The sequence below is a fragment of the Tripterygium wilfordii genome, chromosome 6, assembly GCF_013401445.1.
Source record: "Tripterygium wilfordii isolate XIE 37 chromosome 6, ASM1340144v1, whole genome shotgun sequence".
Classification (NCBI taxonomy): domain Eukaryota; kingdom Viridiplantae; phylum Streptophyta; class Magnoliopsida; order Celastrales; family Celastraceae; genus Tripterygium; species Tripterygium wilfordii.
In genome coordinates this window covers 2,172,930-2,196,071 of record NC_052237.1, presented here as the reverse complement: position 1 = coordinate 2,196,071, position 23,142 = coordinate 2,172,930, and the positions used below count along the sequence as shown (strand labels likewise).

General features: G+C 38.6%; 4 protein-coding genes across 4 annotated transcripts; all 4 read right to left on the bottom strand.

Annotated features, from left to right (window-relative positions):
• Positions 1–1,522: 1,522 nt before the first annotated feature.
• On the bottom strand, positions 1,523–2,520 carry LOC120001027. Its single transcript, XM_038849241.1, has 3 exons — positions 2,371–2,520; positions 2,136–2,262; positions 1,523–1,993 (listed from the first exon to the last, which is right to left on the bottom strand). The coding sequence occupies exons 1-3, from the start codon at positions 2,512–2,514 to the stop codon at positions 1,737–1,739; spliced, it is 528 nt and encodes a 175-aa protein (XP_038705169.1). The 5' UTR covers positions 2,515–2,520; the 3' UTR covers positions 1,523–1,736.
• Positions 2,521–13,548: 11,028 nt separating this feature from the next.
• On the bottom strand, positions 13,549–14,520 carry LOC120000488 (heavy metal-associated isoprenylated plant protein 16-like). Its single transcript, XM_038848584.1, has 3 exons — positions 14,413–14,520; positions 14,172–14,307; positions 13,549–14,088 (listed from the first exon to the last, which is right to left on the bottom strand). The coding sequence occupies exons 1-3, from the start codon at positions 14,416–14,418 to the stop codon at positions 13,814–13,816; spliced, it is 417 nt and encodes a 138-aa protein (XP_038704512.1). The 5' UTR covers positions 14,419–14,520; the 3' UTR covers positions 13,549–13,813.
• Positions 14,521–17,136: 2,616 nt separating this feature from the next.
• Positions 17,137–18,013, bottom strand: LOC120000966 (heavy metal-associated isoprenylated plant protein 46-like). Its single transcript, XM_038849153.1, has 3 exons — positions 17,927–18,013; positions 17,680–17,815; positions 17,137–17,597 (listed from the first exon to the last, which is right to left on the bottom strand). The coding sequence occupies exons 1-3, from the start codon at positions 17,930–17,932 to the stop codon at positions 17,338–17,340; spliced, it is 402 nt and encodes a 133-aa protein (XP_038705081.1). The 5' UTR covers positions 17,933–18,013; the 3' UTR covers positions 17,137–17,337.
• A 3,749-nt stretch (positions 18,014–21,762) lies between these two features.
• Positions 21,763–22,852, bottom strand: LOC119999313 (probable glycosyltransferase At3g07620). The gene is made up of 2 exons (XM_038846815.1): positions 22,504–22,852; positions 21,763–22,425 (listed from the first exon to the last, which is right to left on the bottom strand). The coding sequence occupies exons 1-2, from the start codon at positions 22,837–22,839 to the stop codon at positions 21,763–21,765; spliced, it is 999 nt and encodes a 332-aa protein (XP_038702743.1). The 5' UTR covers positions 22,840–22,852.
• Between the last annotated feature and the right edge of the window lie 290 nt (positions 22,853–23,142).

Genomic DNA, 23,142 nt, shown 5'->3' with positions numbered 1-23,142 from the left:
ATGAGATGTCAGATGAGGCAGGTGTTGTATTCTTGGCTAAACTATCTAAATCTAGCTTTCTTTGTGGAACCTATTTGTGTTGGAGTTGATGGCAGGATCTTCAGTTTCGACTTTCATGATTCATCTGTAAGTGAGAAAAAAAAGAGTGAAATATTTCTTGGTAGCTGGTGCAAGAACAAAATGGGCCAAGGCCCAAGAAATGGTGAACCGGTTCATGGAGAAAAGACCCAATTGGAGCTGAACTGCTGAAGTCTAAAACAGGAATATTAGGCCCAATCAATGGAAGCCCAGCCCATCAACATAATATTGATGATTTACATAATTTAAAGACTTCTTGAAGTTGATAAACGAATTAGGTGGAATGATTCCATATCATGTTGAGTCGATAGGAGAGATTATCTTTCTTTCTTTTTTAAATAAAAAATAAAAGAAAAATATGTCGTCCTTACAATCAATTAGATAAGTTTCTTATGGTCGTCCTCGTTGTGGTTCAAGACTTCCAAGTTATTCACATGTACATTTGTCCTTTCCTTGGCTGTGTAGGAAATCTTCATGCAGTTGGCTCGTTGCAGGAGGTGGTTTTCGACAAATTAATTGCGAATTAATTGCCTGTGTCGTTTGCATCGTTTCGTCTTAATTGCCTGTGTCATCTGCATCGTTTCGTCTTTCTCATGACCAGTGAGAAATAATTGTTGCTTTCGTATCGTTTCTTTGAAATCCTAAGAAGTAAGTCACCCTAAAAAAATAACAATTGGAATTGCAGAGATAATTGTTAGAGCATAAAATTCCCCCCATTGGTTTGGTAAGCCCTAGTTATGTGGTTTATCATCTTCAACTCATCTCCAAACACTTCAATTAAATTTTAATAAGAAAAATTCATACGGGCTTTTGCCGTGGAGCTAACAATACTTCAAGTTGGATTGGATTAGGACAAATCATAACATAGTATCAAAGCAATTTTGATCCTCCAAACTTTTGGATCACTTGTTGATTTTTTGGATGTTCTTATGGACGAACCACTCACATGCGAGAGGATTTTTTTTTTAAAGTCACATGCGAGAGGATCCTAACATGTATGGTCTATTTGTTGGGCTTTGGATACTACAAGCCCACAAATGAGAGGGAAGGGCCTTTCGGATGTCCAATGTACAAACCAACCACATGTGAGATGTAAGCTCGAGTGGATGAAGCTGCAAGCCTCTGCTGTACAAGTTTAGTGGTGCCGGAAGAGTTGTCGAGTTGAGAAGGGTTAAGTCTATTGTCCAACATCGCCTAAGAGAAGATGTGAAGTACAATATACAGTAGTCCAAATTTTCTAACTAGTAACAAGTGTTTTTCCTGGGCTCAAACTAGTATGGGTTGATGCTAGGCCTAGGAAGAAAAAGTCGTGTGGGCCAATATAGACTAACCCAAAACGGACAAAGTGTTACTAATACGGAGCGGAGGACTATTCAATGAGAGGACTATAACCCGTATAGTCCAATTGTTGAGATTTTGATACTCCAAACTCACAAGTGAGAGGTAGCGTTATATTAGCAGCTCTTTTTGAAACAAGAAAATGAAGAATAATGTTACAAAAATTTAGTACCTGATTTAAAAATATATACTATGCATCTATAGACTCTTTTTTTTTTTTTTTTTTATAAGCATCTGTAGACTTTATTTTCCACAATATTTACATTAATCAATATGCAATCCCTCTTTCTATAATTACTTATTCAAATATGAATCGAAAATCACAGGATGGAGCAAGAATATGGATCTCTCATTTCATAGACTTGGCCCTGAGGCACCCCATATGACCAAAACATAGGCATCCTTGTTGCCTTCTCTTTCTCATCTTCTTTCTTTGCCCCAACAGGAGTTACACTGATAAGGTTTGCATATCCAACTTTCTTTCTCAGCAATTTTGTTAGCTCAACTGCATCGATCATGTCCCCTGTCACCTCTATCTGGTCCTTCTCCGTTCCTCTTAAAGCTGCTTGTTCCACACCTGCCCGTCACATTAACGTTAGAGACGAAGCCAATCAACAAACAAAATTGAATTCTTGGTACATCAAAACATGCTATATATATATATATATATATATATATATATATATATATATATATATATATATATATATGTAACGTGCCTGGTAAACCAACAGCGATTTGCAGGGCTTTGGACCGGGAATTCGGCCTGGAAAAGCATGCCGCGGACAGTAGAGATTGGGAGCGATGCTGCTGGCCATTCATGGCGACGTGGATCACTATCTTTTGCTGCAAAAGAAGAAAAAAAGAAAGGACCGAAATTAGCATAAACTAGCTAACTAGATGAGGTTCCACGGAAGTAGTTGATTATTGTGTAAACATTTTTGCATGTCTTGCCTTCATGTTGGAGATTATATATGGAACAGAAGAAGGTTGATAAATTGTTGCGAAGTTGTTATTATGGGGATTAGTGGCTGTTGTTATATATAGACGGCAAGTCTTCCGTGTGAGAATTTGCCAATGAGGCCATTGCATTTTCATGGTTGGGTGAGGAGTCTTTGTTTAATTGATATGGGTCCTGCCATAAAGACTTTTGAGAAGACTAAAAAGATGGGGGGGGGGGGGAATCAACACAATATAGGTAGTTACAGGGTGATCGAGTTGATCGGCTCCGTTTGGTTGATATGGTATATGAAATGTTGTCATTACATACAAGCGCATTATGCAATTCATCATGAAACATAAGCAATCAATTATCAAATTGTTTCACATTTCAATAAATTTAAAGACATATTCAATCAAGAGATATGTTCAACACTAAAAAATAAAAATTAAATTATTGTATGTTAAAAAAAAAAATCTACATTGTGCATGACCAAAGCTGCGCGTAGGTATAAGGTGTAAAAAGAGTGAAATCATGAAGAGTGAAGGGTGAATAGAGTTAAGGGTATATTTGAAATATTCTTGAAAAATGTGGGGTATTATGCATATTTGAATGTTAAAGTTGTGAAATTACTACGTGGGCTAGTTTGCTAGTTTGGTAGAGCATTTTGTGAAATTACTGTTAACATTTGTGCTAGTAGCATATTGGATAAATTACGTACAGCAGTAACATACATTTTAGATAGCTATATCCAGACATACAAATTTTATAAAATAAATAAATGTATTTTAAATTAATTGAAGATAATAATAAATTATTTATTAATTAAATGAGAAGGATTTTATTAATAACACTATTCACACATACGTGGAAAGGTATTATGCATTTTAGTTGTAATATAGACATATAAATGTATTTAAAAATAAAAATTAATTTATAAAATAAAGATAATTAATTTATCTAACATAATTAAATAATAATTTCAATGAATACAATTAATTAATTAATTAATAATTGACGATCGCAGGGGTATAATGGGAATAAGTAGATTTAATGGGGATAAAATAGACAATTCTCACAAAAATGCTAGACAAATGCTTCAAAAAATAGCATTGTAAAAAGTAGTATAAATGCTGATGAAAATGTCTCGATTCACGTGCATCAAAAAAGGTGTTTGGATGACTACTAGCATTTATACTAACAAGTAATATAAATGCTCCAATATATGTTAATCCAAACGGGCCCTTTTAATGTCATATTCAAGTAGCATTTTGAAAATCAATGAGAGATGATTTGATTGGTAATCGATTGAGTTAGATATATTGTGTCCAAAATTCGATTCCACTGAAATGTTTATTTCTCAACGATATTTTAAAAAAAAATATCATTTTTGAAATGCTCCAAAAAATACTACTTTTAATGCTTCTTCAAATAGGACGTTTGATTATTTTAAATGTTTTATGAAACGAAGCCTTTGACTCTCTTTTGACTTGTCAAAATATTTTAAGAGAAGTGCGATGATTAATTATCGATGATTTAGGTGGACAAAAAAATTCATGGATACTCATCATTAAAAAAAAAAGAGAAGGAAAAAAAAAAAAGAAAAACATGGCAACCATGCGTTAAAAATGTCAAGTTGGGCCTTGTATTATTTTCCACAAACAGCATTTTGGTCCAACCCACGCGTAGATTGATTTTTTGGACTAGTTCTTGGACTTGGGAGAAAATGTCTTTTTAAAAATAATAATAAAGAAAGACCCATTGATTGATCTGGTAAATGTGTTTCAATCTTGTACGATGTTCAATTTTCATTAATTACTTCGAAAGTTTGGAAGCTTACATACAAGTCAGTAGTCAGAAGTCCGAAGTCATTGTTTATAGTTTCTCTCCTCACCAATTAATATCCACATAACTACCCTACCTAGCGGAATTTGGACTTTTGGACTTTGAAGAGCTAAGGAGCGGTAGCTTTCCTGAGTTTGTTTGGTCTTCCAAGTTGATTTAGTCTCCGCGAATGAGTTTGGGAGTTTAGGATTGTTGTTTAGTCTTTGCCCAGGTTACGAGACATCTATTAGCTTCGTAATTCATTTAAAATTATAGAGTTTACAATTTAAATCTAATAATTTTGACCGTATGTCACATCACACCACATTTTTGTTTTGTTTTTTATTCTCAAAATTTATCTGACATTTTCAAATGGGAATTGTAAACTATAGAGAATTGCAGAGTTCTCAAATGCATTTGCTAGTATATTATGATTGCGAGTGGAGTCTACCAATTCAAGTTGACTTTGTTATTTCCCTTTAAAGCGCACCGTTTAGCTCAAGTCCTAAACTCACTGTTATTACAGAAGTGATAAGAATCCTAATAAAAAACATCTCAGTTATCTAAGTAGTAGATGTGTCACTCTCTGGTTCAATTATCAGGTTTTGTGGACTCCTACACTTACATCAATCAAGGGACAAAATCCACTACTGGGATGACTGACATGCTTTTTATTGGGATATCTAACATTTTTGATACAAATAAAATGGTTGAAACAGTTTGTTATTTTATTATTACATCTTTGCATATGTCCTGTCCGTACATGTCTTTTGATTTTGAATTTGAATTTTGAAGCAAATGATATGAATATATTTCTTTGTTTAAGCACTTGCAATGGTGCTATTTTGTCTGGGCCAACAAATATGCATAGGGTTTTGTGTTTTGTTGATGTGATTGTATTGAGTTTTGTATCTTGCTGATGTGATTATATTGGAAGATGTGTTTTGCTGATGTGACTGTATTGAAAGATTGTGTTTTGATGTACTTTTATTGTGGACAACATGAAGGGCATGAGAATTTGTTGGCCACCATGTTGGATGGGAAGGAAAAATATATAGGAATTTGTATTTTGTTGATGTGGTTATATTGGAAAATGTGTTTTGTTGATGTGATTGTATTAAGAGACGTGTTTGACTTGACTTTTTATGTAATAGAAGTGAGACCCAATATAGATTTTTACTGGCTCAGCAAAAAGCCACTACTGCAGTTGTTTATTTCTTCTCTTTCTCGACTCTGTCTTCTTCTTGTTCCTCCTCTACTCTACTCTTCATCTTTGCCTCTGAACAACTTCTTCTACTCTTGCATTGTACTTCTCTGCACAACACTCTCTATAATTGAGAAAAATATTACATGAGCCTTTCCGAGTTCACAGACTTTACTTGTAGCGGACGCGGTTTAGCCATGTATATACACATCAAATACGTTGTGACCGTCGATTACAATCACAACGGTGCCATGCGACCCGGCCGGCATGACCAATGGAGAAAAGATCCAACTGAAGTCTGATTCCCCAAAAAAAGGCATATTAGGCCCAATCAAAGGAAGCCCAACCCATCATTATATTACTAATGATTTACGTAATTCGTCGAAGTTGATATCAGTCCATTGGAGAGAAATTCTCTTGGTCTTCTTTTTTTAAAAAATAATCTATCGTCCTTACATATAGTTTCGGATATCAAACCGGACGGTATCGTATATGAAGAAAGAGATTGTTGACCTTAGTAGACGAATCTATTCATTGGTAGGGCATTTCTTCCTGTGATCGCCTTTCCTACCAAAAAGGTAACCCAACAAAATCGGGGTTTTTTCTAGACTAGACCTTCGGATATTTTTGGTTCTGATATTCCCAAAATACCCCCACTAATGGGAGAAGGCCACGTGGCAGAGTAAGTTCTAGTGAGTACAATGTGGGTGACGTACCGAAGGGTAAACTTCGGTTCTTGACCGAAGTGTACCGAAGACCACACTTCGATAACCGTACTACAGAAGCATGTACCCACGAAGTTCAACTGATGAAGAGTCCTCATAGGACGCCAATTCTAGATAGAGTCCTACTCCCCTTTGGAGAGGGATACAAATAGAATTTACCATCCGAGAAACCCTCTGGAAAACCAATGAGAGAGAGTCCGACTCCTACTACAACTCAAACACTTCAAACTCATATAAAAGGGGAACCTCTGCCCTCAGGTAAGGAATCTAACTCCTGCACTCTAAAATACTTACTGAGGAAGAGGAAACGCTCGAAGCAACGAGCAATCCTCCCAAGTTTAGTACTGTACTGACTTGAGCGTCGGAGAGGTCCCCCCGAGTACACCCTCGGGGCCCTACCGAAGCTTACGTTCGCTTCTTGTGCAGGAAGGAAGGAAGAGATCACGTACCAGCAAAGTAGAAATTAGTTATTCCAGCTCAGTCTGACTTGGCTGATTTGTCTGATAGGGTAGACCTGTTTTAGACATCATCAGTTTGGCGCCGTCTGTGGGAAAGATGTACACTTCCCTAAAGAAACTCACAATGGTCAGATTGAGAAAGAATGTCGCTTCTACTTCAGAAACAAGCCGTCGAGTTGATGACCCTAATGCTCCCGACCGGGGGCAGGGTGAACACCCCCATCATGAGGAGGTAGAACACCAGGAGGATGTTGCTGACCGAACCAACCAGCATAACCAGGACGCTGGACCGTCCCAAGTACCTTGCACTCAGGAACAATTCCAACAACTTTCCCAGCAGGTGCAAATGTTGACCGAACTAATCATGAACCAACAGACACAAGTGAACCAAGAAATCCCGCACAATGAGGAGATGCGAAGTTCACACTCAGGTAGGTCTAGAGAACCAAGCCGAAGGGTGAATCCCGATGGTACCATTGGAGAAAGTACTAGAAGGGGAACTACCTACAATGAAGATGTCGGTCGACACCTAGATGAGATGAACAAGAAGATTGCAGCACTACAAGGAGTGTCCCCAATGGAGGGAGTGTGGGACAGTACGTTGACCCCTTTAGCTCCTGAAATACTTGAAGCTGAAATGCCGCGTCACCTTATTGTTCCAAAGCTGGAGAAGTATGAAGGGTTAACTGACCCCTGTGATCATATCCAGGGTTTCAAATCAATGATGGAGTGTCGGGGGGCAAATGCCCTGATAATGTGTAAGATATTCCCATCAACCCTTTTTGGACCAGCAAGAACTTGGTTCAATCGATTACCGAGACACAGTGTGACTAGTTTTGGAGACTTGTCCGAGAAACTTGCGCTTCACTTCTCCGCCGCACGAAGGACGGCAAAGACAAGTTTGGATCTGATGAATCTTGACCATGAGCATGGAGAATCACTTCGATCATTTCTTGCAAGGTTCAATAGAGCATGCTTGGAAATCCCACATGTCCAGGTAGAAGTAGCTATTTCGGCCCTGGTAAGGACAGTAAGGGATGAAGCGTATGTACGCTCATTAACGAAAAAACGCCCGAAGACTATGGGAGAACTCTACGCTAGGGGAGATAAGTTCATGCAGTCAGAGGACAGAGAACAAATGAAGGGAGACTATGAGGCGAGAGGCTCAAACATGGTCAAGTACTTAGCTGCGGTCAAGAAATTATTGGCCAAGATTCCCAAGGTAGAGATTAATCGAATACCTAGGGAGGAAAATGCAAAAGCAGATGTCCTTGCACGATTAGCTTCAGTCTGTTCAGCCAAAGGGCCTACTTCGGTCAGAATTGAAGTACTTCCTCAACCAAGTATTTCAGCTGAACTAGAAGTTGTTCCGGTTGAAGCTGAACCAAGCTGGAAGGACCCGATCAGAGAATTCTTACTTGAAGGGAAACTTCCTGAAGATAGGAATGAAGCAAGGAGTCTCCGGAAAAGGGCAGCAAGATATACTCTGATTGATGGAGAATTATACAGAAGGTCCTTCACATTTCCATATCTGCGATGTTTGACGCCTAGAGAGGCTGATTATGCCCTAAGGGAAGTGCATGAAGGAATTTGTGGAAGTCACATAGGGGGAAGAACATTAAGTTATCAGGTGCTACGTTGTGGATACTACTGGCCTACAATGGTGTCAGACGCCAAAAAGCTTGTTCAAAAGTGTGATAAGTGTCAAAGGCATTCCCACGTACCCCACCTTCCTCCTAGTCAGATGGTGCCCATTCAGAGTCCATGTCCATTTGCTCAGTGGGGTATGGATCTTCTTGGACCATTCCCACCAGCATCGGGTCAAAGGACATATCTGATAGTAGCCGTGGACTACTTCACTAAGTGGGTAGAAGTGGAGCCACTTGCAACTATTTCTGAGAATAAGGTAATAGACTTCATCTGGAGAACCATTGTCTGTAGATATGGGATACCAAGGGCCCTTATTGTTGATAACGGCAGACAATTTGTCGGAGGAAAGATGAAGAAGCTATGTGAAGAGTTGGGGGTTGATCTCAGAGTCACTTCGGTCAGTCACCCACAAGCTAATGGGCAAGCTGAAGTGACAAACCGAGTGATCCTCCAAGGTTTGAAGACAAGACTAGATAGTGCCAAAGGAAGATGGGTGGAAGAACTACCGAGTGTGCTATGGTCCTACCGAACCACAGCACGGACTTCTACTGGAGAAACACCCTTCTCCCTGGCATTTGGCTCCGAAGCCGTGATACCTGTAGAAATTGGAATCCCAACTACAAGGATCATTAACTTCAATATCCAGGAAAATAATGAAGCGCTTCTGAATAATTTAGACCTGGTGGAGGAAGTTAGAGAAGAAGCTCGAATCAGAACTGCTGCGTATAAGCAGAGGACTGTCCGGTATTACAACCGTAGGGTCAAAGAAAGAAAATTCACCCCAGGGGACCTGGTCTTAAGAAAGAAGGAGGCCGCAGAAAAGAACCCCGGAAAGCTAGGGGAGACGTGGGATGGACCTTTCAAAATAATTGAAGCATTCAAGGAAGGAACATACCGAATTGAAGACCCAGAAAACCCTGGGAAGAAGATGCGTCCATGGAATGCTGACAATCTACGTAGATATTTTATTTAGTTGAACAATAAAAAGAGTTATTATTTTTTCATTAGTTTAATAAACAACAGATCAGAAGTTATCCCAATCATTCCTTCCCTTAGACCCTTCGGTCCAAACAAGACATTCGGTCCACATAAGACCCTTCGGTCCAAACAAGACATTCGGTCCAAATAAGACCTTTCGGTCCATATAAGACCCTTCGGTCCAAACAAGACCTTCGGTCCACATAAGACCCTTCGGTCCAAACAGGCCCTTCGGCCCAAAACTTAGAAAAATTTTCTAAGTCTCAAAATTAGGCCACTTCGGCCCTTAGACCCTTCGGTCCAAACATGACCTTCGGTCCACATAAGACCCTTCGGTCCAAACAAGAACTTCGGTCCAAATAAGACCCTTCGGTCCAAACAGGCCCTTCGGCCCAAAGCTTAGAAAAATTTTCTAAGTCTCAAAATTAGGCCACTTCGGCCCTTAGACCCTTCGGTCCAAACAAGACCTTCGGTCCACATAAGACCCTTCGGTCCAAACAAGACCTTCGGTCCAAATAAGACCCTTCGGTCCAAACAGGCCCTTCGGCCCAAAGCTTAGAAAAATTTTCTAAGTCTCAAAATTAGGCCACTTCGGCCCTTAGACCCTTCGGTCCAAACAAGACCTTCGGTCCAAACAAAACACCAGGCCCTTAGACCCTTCGGTCGAATCAGGTACTTCGATCTTGAAGTGTATACTTCATCCGAAGCCAACCCTTCGGCCACGACAAGTACTTCACGCGCGAAGTACACTTCAAGCATCTTCAACCGAAGTAAGATCAGACAAAAAAAAAATACACTTCAAGCATTCACAACAAAGTAGAGCGAACTGAATATGAAAATAGAAAGATATCATTACCAAAAGATACTTAATCGTTTACACAAAAAAAAAAAAAAGGAGCTAAATATCTTCAACTGAAGGAGGCAGTTCAGTCTCTGAAGGCTCTTGCAGGCTAGCTTCAGGCTGGATAAGATCAGGAGGATTTGAAGGAGGAACATCCTCAGGAGTAAAGGCACGAACTTCACCTGGCTCAATTGCTTGAATAAGAGAATCACCTTCAGCAGGGATGACACGAGGAGGATCTTCATCGGATGTGACTGTGGTAAGGTCAACAGTTGAAGGGAGTTCATCCCCCTCCTCGAAATCTTCTTCAGAATTCTCGTCATCTTCAGCCTATCGACGAACTTCTTCCTCAGCCCTAGCAAGTTCAGCATATATCTCCTCCTTGGACTCCTCCAGTCCGTCCTTTCCAACCAAAACCGGGCAAAGCTTATCAAGAACACTTGGATCTTGCCCAGCCTCAATTAGAGCCTTCCTGGCCATTTTGAAGGCACCACGACCACCGAAGTAGCCTTCATGACGAAGAGTTAACTTGAACTCCTCAGAGGCTTTGAACTCTTGAACCCCCAGGGCCTTGCCTTCGGCAATAGCCTTCACTCGTTCAGCTTCAGCAGCTTGGGAAAGCCTAGTGACCTCAGCCTCCAGCCGGGATTTTTCCTTACGGTATTTGAGCTCCTTGGCGTTAGCAGCATTTAGAGCTTCGGTCCTCTCCGTCAGTTCGGCCCGAAATGTCTCTAGCTCGGCTTCAGCTTTCGCCTTCGCCATGGCAGCTGCTTCGGCCCTTTCAATTGCTGCCGTTTCATTGTGAGCCATGTTCGCTATGCCTCCAGGAAGTGTAGCAAGAACAGAGACAACCTACATAGGCATAATGAACTTCAGTACTTCGGGACCAATTTCATCTGTAAAAATACCAAGTCAAAAAAGGAGAACCGAAGTTAAATAAAATTATTATACCTTCATAGCTGCAACGTTCAGCTCTGACACCTTGTCTGACAAAGCAAGCGCTTCGTATCGACTGAAGTCAGCCGGAGTTGGAGCCTTCGCAACCATCCTACCCGCAATGGTTGGGTTATTGGCAGAGTCACTCACCAGAACATCCCAGTTCGGTGTATGAACAGTGAGGTCTTCAATATCCATCCTTCGGGGGGGTTGGGTCACTGGAAGAGGGATGTTGACAAAATCCGAAGTCCGAGAGGGGTTTGATCCCAGTTGAGTCACCCTGACCGAACTGTGAACAGTTGTGGGAGCGTTGAGCACGTTGGCTGCAGTTGAAGTCTCTCCCGTTGTATTCTTCCTTGAACGCTTCGGGTTCGGCTTCCTCCTATTTCCCTTACCAATGCCGTGCTTCTTGCCCTTCGAAGCCCCAGCGCTGAACATGTTGACGTAGTCCTCCATGCTCGCCATATCTGCACAAGGGATGACCGAACATGTTAATAAAGAAGTAATATAGACAGGTGAATTTCTCTAAGTCTGAAAAGACCAACCGAAGCACACCTCTCTGAAGAATGACCGAAGAGTAGGTGTACGTAGAGTCAATCTTACTAAAAGATAGGTTGACCGAAGGGTTGGGAGGAAGGTAGGATTTTAGTCGGTCCAATAAATCCCTATCTGTCTCATGCCTTAGCTCGCGAGGGTTATTGAAATGAAAGATGTGTGGAATGCCGAACTCAGTTCGAAAAGGGAGGTGTTCTCCAGGTTGAAGGGGCGCCTTCACAAAGAAGTAACCCTTCTTCCAATCCCTGATTGAAGCCTGATAACGAGGAGACTCAATGGGTGGCCGAAACTGGAAGTAGTATAGACCGACCTCCCTACCATGGCGACTTAATCTGAGAACGTGCTGGATGATAAAAGAATTGAAGGGTATAGTATATTTGACACAAAGGTTAAGAACGGTATTAAGGAAGAGCCAGGAGTTCGGGGCTAGAAGTGCGGGATAAATATTGAAGATACGGAAGAAACTGGTCAATGCAGGAGGATATGGAATCCTTGCACCGTATTTTATGGAATGGAGCGAGACGGCGAATTCCCCTTCCTTTGGATGAAGGGGGTGTTCGTCTGAAGGTATACGACGGCAGGCCCAGGGGATACCGAAGTCCCTCTTAATATTTGACACCCCATGATCATCTAATCCTGAACCAGATAGACATGTCGGTTCGAAATCAACCTCGTCTCCCCCCGCTTGTTGATTTGGGGGAAGCTCACTTCGATCAGCAACTTCGGGATAATCTGACCGAAGGACTGAAGCCTCGTTAAGGTCGGAGGTAGGAGAATCAATGATATTCACTTCAGACTCAGACGCAGTCCGTTCACTCGAAGTAGAGGAAGAGGACGCGTCCCCCGAAGAGGAAGATGAAGTGGAGGAACTTAGAGACATAATAAAAACAAAAACAATAGAAGGAAGTAAAGACTGACCTTATGCTATGAAAACTGAGAGAACTAGAGATTGAAGTATGTTCGGTTTTGCAAAGGAAGGCTTCGGTCGGTCAGTCAGATTAAACGCTCTAAATAGTAAAAATGAGGCGAGTAAAAATCGAAGAGAACTGCAGGCCACCTATTTATATAGGGGGAAGATCTGATCTAACGGTGCGTAGGTTGAGACGCTCTGCATCCTTCGATCTTGTCCGCAAAGATGAACCGTCGAACAAACATTATTACACTCATACTCAGTTCATCATTAAGATACCTCGGTACGAGTGTGGGGGGCAACTGATATTCCCAAAATACCCCCACTAATGGGAGAAGGCCACGTGGCAGAGTAAGTTCCAGTGAGGACGATGTGGGTGACGTACCGAAGGGTAAACTTCGGTTCTTGACCGAAGTGTACCGAAGACCACACTTCGATAACCGTACTACAGAAGCATGTACGCACGAAGTTCAACTGATGAAGAGTCCTCATAGGACGCCAATTCTAGATAGAGTCCTACTCCCCTTTGGAGAGGGATACAAATAGAATTTACCATCCGAGAAACCCTCTGGAAAACCAATGAGAGAGAGTCCGACTCCTACTACAACTCAAACACTTCAAACTCATATAAAAGGGGAACCTCTGCCCTCAGGTAAGGAATCTAACTCCGCACTCTAAAATACTTACTGAGCAAGAGGAAACGCTCGAAGCAACGAGCAATCCTCCCAAGTTTAGTACTGTACTGACTTGAGCGTCGGAGAGGTCCCCCCGAGTACACCCTCGGGGCCCTACCGAAGCTTACGTTCGCTTCTTGTGCAGGAAGGAAGGAAGAGATCACGTACCAGCAAAGGAGAAATTAGTTATTCCAGCTCAGTCTGACTTGGCTGATTTGTCTGATAGGGTAGACCTGTTTTAGACATCATCAGGTTCAATTAAACAAGTTCTTATGGTCCATATTGTATGCTCATTTCCTTGGTTGTAACGGAAATTTTCAGTTGACTCGTTGCAAGTCAGGTGTTCGACGAATTTCCTCTGTGACGCCTTCTTCTGTTTTTTTTTTTAAAAAAAATTTATTTCTTAAGAATTCATCCTGACAAACTAACAATTAGAATTGCAGTAATAAATCTGATGAATTATGTAAAATGGGTGCAAAGGGACATATTTGCAGTTTTTTTGCAAAATCACAGCAGCTCTTATTGATACAATACAATGGAGAATTTTATCAAAATTTAAGGCCAGATTTTGCAAGGATTTGAGAATATATGCTCTGCATATTCTAGTCTTGATTCTCCACAAAATTTCCATCAACCCATTACCCATCAATGAACAATCCTTATCTCTCTGATTACTGATTCAAATATGTATTTGTAAGATTATCAGATTGACCAAGCATATGGATTATAGTATTGGGAGCCGTTGCCTTTTACTTCATAGATTTGGTACTGAGGCACCCCATATGACCAAACCAGAGGCGCCACTTTCGGTTCCTCTTTCTTCTCTTCTTTCTTCGCCTCAACAGGAGTTACACTGACGAGATTTGCAAATCCGACTTTCTTCCTCAGCAAATCTGTTAGCTCAACTGCGTCGATCCCTTCCCCGGTCACCTCTATCTGGTCTTTCTCTTTTCCTCCTAAAGCTGCCTGGTCCACACCTGCAGGGCAAAACTAACATCAGAAAAGCCAATAATGAACAACACACAATTGAATTGTTGGCACATCAAAACATGCTACGTACCTTGTAAACCAACAGCGATTTGCAGGGCTTTGGACCGGGGATTCTGCCCGGAAAACCCAGCTGCAGACATTAGAGATTGGTACCATTGGGAGCGAGACTTCTGTCCATCCATGGACACACTGATCACTATCTTTTGCTGCAAAAAGGAACAAAGAAAAGACCATGTTAGGATAAACTAACTAGCTGAAATTCACCATTATACGTACTTGATTATGCGTCAAAAATTTTGCATATATATTACCTTCATATTGTTTATCTGAGATATGGAAGAGAGAGTTGAGAAATTGTTGTGACGTTGTTGTTGGCGAAGATTAGAGTATATATAGACCGACTACCGCGTCAAAATTAGACAAGGCCTTTTCTTGGCAGGTTCAAGGAGCCTTCGTTTTAATTTAATTTCTTTGACATTGTCAAGAAGACAAAATATAAAAATTATAAAATACAAATAGAAGTGAGAGGGATCCCAGTAATAGATGTATTACTCTCTACTTGAATCATCAGATTTTGTAAGCCCTACACTTATATCAATCGAGGGACAAGATTCACTACTTGGATGGCTAAAATGTTTTTTGACTAGGATTTCTAACATTTTTGAAATTCAAACAACATAGATAGTGTTGACCGAGTTAACTAGTGATGAATCATTTTCATTCAAGTATTTTATGATTTGCCAAAATATTTTAAAAGAGTGTGATGATTAAGTATTGTTGATTTAGGGTAACAAATAAGCTTTGATTGAGATGGTGAAGTTGACTATTGTAACTCTTTACAAATGTGGTAGGTTTCAAGTTCAACTTTCACGCTCAATTTGGAACGGATTGGATTTGCGGCCAGAGTTTAGAGGTGACCCAACTATCCGATGGATATATTGAATTCAATGGTTTTGACGGTACATCACATCACACCACATTTTTACTTTTTATTTTTAAAATTTATTTTATTTTTTCTCTATCATTTGTGAATTATAAATTTTAAAGAATTGTGGGGCCCCAAATGGCCAAATCAGTATTATCTTGTCAGTTGTGTGGTTGGGAATGGAGTCAATCAAATCAAGTTGACCTTGTTATCTCTGTCTAAAGCACGCCGTTTTGCTCAAGTCTTAAACTCACCATTTCACGTCTGTCTTAAAATACAAATAAAATAGTTCAAAATTTCAGTTATTACATGTATTATCCAGACACCGTTGCTTACAACTGTTTACATCTTTGTATATATCATGTCTGTACATCTCTTTAGAATTTGAAGCAAATAATATGAACACATTAGATGACTAAGAGAGTCTGACAAAATTTACTCCAAGAGAGTCTCTGAAGACAAAATTTAAGAAAAGACACTTTTGACATCACCTTCAAATTTTTAATTGGAACTGATTGAAGTGTATTATAATAAAATTGATAATAGTATGACATACTTATATTAAATTCGGAAACATCTTTTTGAATATTACATTTTTTATAGTATTACATAATTATCCTTCATTGACAATAATCAAAGTAAGCATTGAATACCCTTTCATTGTCTCATGTTATTTTAAGAGGACAATAAATGAGATTCGATATACCTCAAATTTTAATTCGGATATATTAGCAAACAACCTTGACCTACAAATCTGATATATTTCTTGCATATTTTTTAAAAAAATTAAAAAAAAAATATGAATACATTTCCTTCTTTGTTAGCTTCTTCTTCTCTATCTCGACTATGTCTTATTCTATTCTTCCTCTACTACTCTTTATCTTTGCCTCTGATGTTATTGGGTCTGTTTGGTGAAACGGTCCCACTTCACAAAACACGAGATAACGTTGGGCGTTATCACCTGAAAAACGGGGCAACGCCCCAAATGAATATTGAGCTTTTTCAAAGGCGTTGGTCCATTTCTTTTTTTAAAAAAAAAAAATTATGTGAGCTCCTACTTGTGTAAAGTTAGCTTTTTTATTTTTTAAAAAAAGTGGTGGGATCACCTGTTTTAAAGTTAAGTTATATTGATATTAAATGAATTAAATTGTTAATAAACTATAAGACATAAGAATTATAAATTAATATTTATACTTACAGATTAATAATTCTTATAATAAATTAATAATTGTTATAATAAATTAGGAATTATTATAATAAATTAGTTATCCATTCTGAATAAATATTAAAGTAAATTAATAACAATAATAAATTAATAATTATTTATTTATAATCAAATAACTGATATTTATTCATTAATAATAATTAATACAAACAAAAATTGATTTTATATAGCTTAACAGCTAACAACAGTAAAAGTTTCACCAAGCACCTCAAACTTATTTCACAGCTTTAAACTCAAATTTTTTTCCACAGTTTAATCATTAGCATTGAAAATCAACACAACCGCTCTATCAAACGGACACATTGTCTATAAAAAAAAATTTGTTTGAAAAACATGGTCTGTAATTAATTAAGAAAATATTCAATGAGCCTTTCGAGTCCACACTTTATTTGTAGCGGACGCGGTTTAGCCATGTATACACACATCAAATACTCTGTGACCGTTGATAACAACCACAATGGTCCCGTGGGACCCGGCAATCTGGTATGGCCAAGGCTTAAAGATCAGGTCCAGGATTCGAGTCAAATCGACCTTCCAGCCCATCGATATATATAATAATGATTTTTTTACTTTAATAATTCGTTGAAGTTGATATCAGTCCATCGGAGAGAAATTCTCTTCCTCGTCTCCTCTTTTTTTTAAAATATCTATGGTCCTTATATTCAATTAAACATGTTCTTATGTTCCCATATTGTACCTTGTACGTTCATTTCCTTGGTTGGTTGTGACGGAAATTTTCAGTTGACTGGTTGCAGGTCAGGTGTTCGACGAATTGCCCGTGTGGTTTGCATAATTTATTTTTTGTTAATAATCACTGCAAACTTTTGCCTCCCTATCGTTTCTTTGATTTCTTAAGAAGTCACTCTAAAAAACTAACAATTGGAATTGCAGAAATTAATTTGATGAAGTGAGTTAAACGGTGCAAAGGCACATATTTTCAGTTTCTTTACAAAACCACAGCAGCTCAGCTCTTATTGATATACATACTCAGCATATCTAGACTTGATTCTCCACCAAATTTCCATAAACCCATCAATGAACAGTCGCCCTCTCTCTGATTACCGATTCAAATATGTATTTGTAAAATCACCAGATTGACCAACCACAAGGACTATAGTTGTTGCCTTTTATTTCATAGACTTTGTACTGAGGCACCCCATATGACCAAAACATAGGCACCACTGCTGGTTCGTCTTTTTTCTTCTCCTCAACAGGAGTTACACTGACGAGTTCTGCAAATCCAACTTTCTTCCTCAGCAAATCTGTTAGCTTAACTGCGTCAATCCCGTCCCCGGTCACCTCTATCTCGTCCTTCTCGCTCCCTCCTAAAGCTGCACGTTCCACACCTGCAGGGCAAATTAACATCAGAAAAGCCAATAATGAAGAACACACAATTGAATTGTTGGTACATCAAAACATGCTACGTACCTTGTAAACTAACAACAGTTTTCAGGGTTTTGGACCGAGGATTTGGCTCGGAAAACCCAGCTGCAGACATAAGAGATTGGCACCATTGGGAGCGACACTTCTGTCCATCCATGGACACCCTGATCACTATCTTTTGCTTGCAAAAAGGAACAAACAAAGAAAATACCATGTTAGGATAAACTAACTAGCTGAAGTTCACCACTATAAGTACTTGATTATGTGTCCATATTTTTGGCATATATCTTACCTTCATGTTGTTTAACTGAGATATGGAAGACAGACTTGCGAAATTGTTGTGAAGTTGTTGTTGGCGAAGATTGGAGTATATATAGACTTAGACAAGGCCTTTTCTTGCATGGTAGGCTCAAGGAGTCTTCGTTTTAATTTAATTTAATTTAACTTGTCACGAAGACAAAAATATAAAATTAACACAACATACATGGTGTGATCGGGTTAACTGGAGATAAATCATTTCGGTTAAATTATTTTATGATATGCCAAAATATTTTAAAAGAGTGCGACGACTAAGTATTATCGATTTAGGGTAGACCAATGATTCAACAAAGAAGTTTTGGTTGAGATAGTGAAGTTAACTATGGTAACTCTTTATAAATGTGACAGGTTTCGCAAGTTCAACTTTCCCACTCAGAGTGGAAATGATTGAGTTGGCAGCCTGAGTTTAGAGTTGGCTTAACTATCCGATAAACATATTGAGTGAGGAGAATTATTTGTTAAAAAAAAAAATAAGACCAAAGATTCATGATCCTCATCATACGCCAGACAATAATTACTATTGTTGTCCTTATTGTGGACGTAATATGAAATAACTATTAATTTTTGCAACGAAAAGCCTTTTGGTCCAACCAACACGTTAATTGTTTTTTGGACTAGTTATTGTTCTTAGGGGAAAAGAAAAAAAATTATTCTTGAAAAAAAAAAGAAGCATTGACTCAGGTCAATGTGACTCAATCATACAATAATGTTCATTTGGAGTTCACAGAGGTTGTGACCGTCGATTACAATAACAAGTTCACAACGCCAACGGTCCCATGGGACCCGCCATTGATTTCTCGTGCCACAAAATATAGGGCGCATTGATTGACTTTGGTTGGGCTTCTTCTAAGAATGTTTGCATGGAAGTCTCCTATGGTCTGAGTTTTTTTTTTTCCAATTTTTTTTTTATATTTGAGTACTTTGTTTTTTTTGTGAAGAGTGAAATTACCAAAAACACAGTCTATCGAATTCCACCCCAATAGTAAATTCACGGGTCACATACAATATTCGAAAAACATGAGTTGATTAAGTCAAACTCCACCCCGATAGTAAATTTACGGGTCACATACAATATTCGAAAACCACATGAGTCGGTTAAATCCTACGCCGAAGTCCATTGTAGAAATAATGTCAAATTGCTCCAGAGTGAGTGCTAGAACTAAGAACATGCGACCTTCGACGCATGTGCGTTAAGAGATTAAAAAAACTAACTTAATCATCCCAACCAATGATTTTTTTGTTATTATATGTGAGTACTCTCTCCCTCCTTTTGTTTAAAAGTAATAACTAGATGTATTTTAATATTACAAACATAATCATGTATTCTTTTTAGTCGATCCCAAAATTTTAGAATAATGACGATGATAATCATGTATTTTTTATGTTGAAGAACAAACTAAATTTATTAAAATTTAGTAACAAATATGAACCATCCAAGAAATTTAAAGAACAATTTTTTAAAGTTTTCCCATAATATATAAAAAGTAATCATAATTTTGTTGAATTCCTCCTTCCTCATTGAAAGTCAATAGATAAAATAATCATATTATTATTGTTATATAAAAATAAACACTGTTACAGTAAAACTTGATACAGTAAAAGAATACCTGAATGGCTGAATCCACCTTTGAATCTTCCGCACGACACGCTAACATCCGAAAGTCTATTGTATGACGAAAACGTACCGTATGCATAAAGTAATGGGCCGCTAATCTGGTTATGTTTGACCCTTGACTTAGAAATGGGCCGGACGTAACGTTTAATGGGCCCTTATGTTGGACTACATATAAACCATTATGGTTGATGGGCTCTGAGGGTCATTTAAGAATCTTAGAATGCAAATAATTTTATTTTTATTTTTTTTAATTAATCATTTTTGTTTTCAAAACACTCTCCAACAATAAAAAGATCTGACCTACATACGAATATAACGACAATGCAGTTCACAAGGAGTGCGGATCTCTGACCTAGTTTAGGTCCCTCAAAGAGAGCAAAATTCATCCAGTTTCCGGAATATATCCACAATGATCGCAGGCTCATGTTCTTTCATTCTTGGATGACTGTTCACTGATTAGCTTATATTTGTGTTTTCTCACGAACTAGCAAAATAGGCTGCGCTAGTCCAATAAAAATAGGCTAATGAAAACAGGAGGACTTCTGTGATTTAGAGTGTGTTTGGATTGAGGGATTTGGAGGGAAGGGAAAGGAAGGGAAATAGAGTTTCCTTCCAATTCCCTTGTTTGGATAGTTTATTAAAAATTAAGGGGAGGGATTTGAGGGGATTTGGGAGGAAGATTTCATTAAATTTTTGTTAAAATTCTTTCTCTCCAAAATGGAGTCATTTGGAGGGAAGTGATTACTACTTAAGTCATTTGTAAGTTAAATATCTATTTTACCCTTGTACATAATATTTTAACATAAAAATAAGGATAAATTAGTAAATTAAACAAAATTTCTTTCCTTTTTTTTTTAATCAATCCAAACATGGGAGAGGAAAAAATAGTCCCCTTCCCCTCCCCTCCCTTCTCTCCCCCTCCCCTCCCTTCTCTTCCCTTCCCCCCAAATCCTTCAATCCAAACATACTTTAGGGGAGACCATTTCTTTGGTAGGTATATATGTAGACATATTTTTCTCCATTTCTTTGGTAGGTTTTAGGAAACTTCGTTCTATTTGGTGATCATGGGTCCACCTAGTCTAGAAAGGATTGTAGCGTCATTAAGCTTTAAAATCCCATCGGATTATTAAAAAAAACAACGTTAAAATGTTAGAATTTAGAACCTTATCGTTGTCCAACATTGGCTACGGAGAGTAAACTAAATACAACATAAATAGAGCACCCTCTCTCCCCTCTAATAGGCAGTTTAGGGGAATTCATGTTAACATATATAGATAAAATCAGTTCATTTTTATCAACAACAATACATCCCGTAGTAACTCCATAATTAATCGTATTTCTGATAGAGCAATGCACTATTGAGATGAGTGATCTCTTGAAAATGCAAAGTCATACGAAAGCAATGTATCCACGGAAACCAAATAATCTAAATCAGATAATATTGTTAATGTGTATGAGTTGAAAATTCTCATAATAAATGGGCTCTTGACATAAAATAGTGTAACAATTTTTTTTTATTTTTTATGGTATAACATAACGCGTTAAATTGGAAATTTGTTAATCTCAACTGTTGATATGTGTTGTGCATGTCATCATTGATTGGACCAAGCAGCCAGACTGGACTTTGAGCAGCAGTCACCAGACTGATTAACTACGAGAGGCAGAGCCATTGAGGATGGTGTAATTTTTTTTTAATCCAAAAGGAATAAACTTTATTCAAAAATCATTTTGGAGTAAGATATCCCTACATAATCAGCCCTCATAAGATACTCCTAGGTAAATTAAAAATAAGAGAAGCTAAACAATCCACACATTGATTTGCTTGTTTGACTACTACCTGCCATTTTGTTTTGTGCAATAGAGCCCGTGCGACCCACTAAATGGAGCAAAGCATTCACATAGGACATAGCAATGAGGACTAATAAGCATATCGGCCACCAACTTAGAATCCACCTCCACAGTAACCTTTTGAAGCCCAACTCCATAGCATGTCTCAACCCGATCAACACTCCCCGCAACTCCGCACAAGGCACTGAACACATACCTATATTCATGGTGAACCCCGCAAGCCAATTACCATTGCTATCTCGAATAAGACCTCCAGTAGAAGCACAATTTAAATTAGATTGTCTGCATTGTCTTTGATTTATCAGATGTTATTGTCCGGCTACTATGATTCCAATGTTATTACTAAATCAGTTATCAATGACAAAATTCAATCTCCTAAGCCAGATAGAATGAAGTATCATATGAAAAACATCAAATCTCTTGGGAGGATCATTCACCACAAAATGTCTTTGCATCTGCTTCACTCTTTTTACCATTCTCAAGTACTCATTTTCTGGTATCTCCATCAAAATCCTCTTCAGGCTCGGAATCTCACTCACCGAAACCCTAACCGAAAACGACTCCCAGTCAAGAACATCACTGAATGGCAGCACATAATGCTGAGATATCAGCACTGGAACACACTCTACATATATCGCCTCGACGATTCTTGGACTGGCAACTTCATGCCCACTTGGACAAATGCAGTACTTGCTCTTCTTCATCATTTCATCATATGAAACGCCTTCAGGGAGTTGCTCATAGACTTGTAGATCACTGTCCTTTTCCTTCCAATGCTGTAGGAGTGCTGGCCTAATTTTACCATGTAAACCGCCAGCGAAGAACGCTAGGATTGTGCGATTAGAGGGCGGTAATCCACCCGTTAGATTCGTGATTTCTCCGGTGACGAGATTGATTTCGGGACATGATGCATCTTTCTTTGGATTGAAGTGTTCTGATGTGTTTGCATTGCATAGAACTCGAATGGAATTGAAGTACAATTGTCTCACGTACCAGGTCGCTCTTGGACCCTGTAACAAAAACATCAGTAACATTGATTCATTTCAAGGATTCAAGCAAGAAAAGAAATTTGGGATCTAATTAAATACCCAATCATGGCAAGAAAGCATGAAATGATCTGCTCCGAGGCTTCGATTCCAGTACGGGTACCGGTGAGATATGGTGTTGACATAATCAACAATGTTCCGCTCTAATACAGCTTTGTCGCGGATAATTGGATGAAACAAGTGCTCAAGGATCATAACTACACTGAATGGGAGAAAATAGAGTTGAGCTTCATCCGGATTTCGAGTCCGGAATTTGGTGTTTGTTTCAATTAAGCTAATGAAGATCCCTTCCAATGAGTATATGTTCTTGCAAGTCCCATAATGAAACAGTGGTGGCTCTCCCTCTTCATAGACAAAGATCTTGAACAATCTTTCCATTAACTGGTAACTCCTGCATGCATAATCAGTCAAAATTAACTAAATTTTCTAGTCTTTCCCATAAAAATAGCCAGAACTAGACCTTTTCAGAGTAAATTTTTCTGCACAAATGGAACCATATGAGCATTTCAAGGACAATGAGAAGAATCAGTCAACATTATTTTACAATTTCCATGCCTAATACAATCACATTTCCTCTTCAATGCTCAAATTGGAGCACTTTGCTTAATTTAATCAAAATTATTTGAAGAAATACACACTAAGACATGCCTTGCTTACTAGGGAAGAAATGAATATGATCTA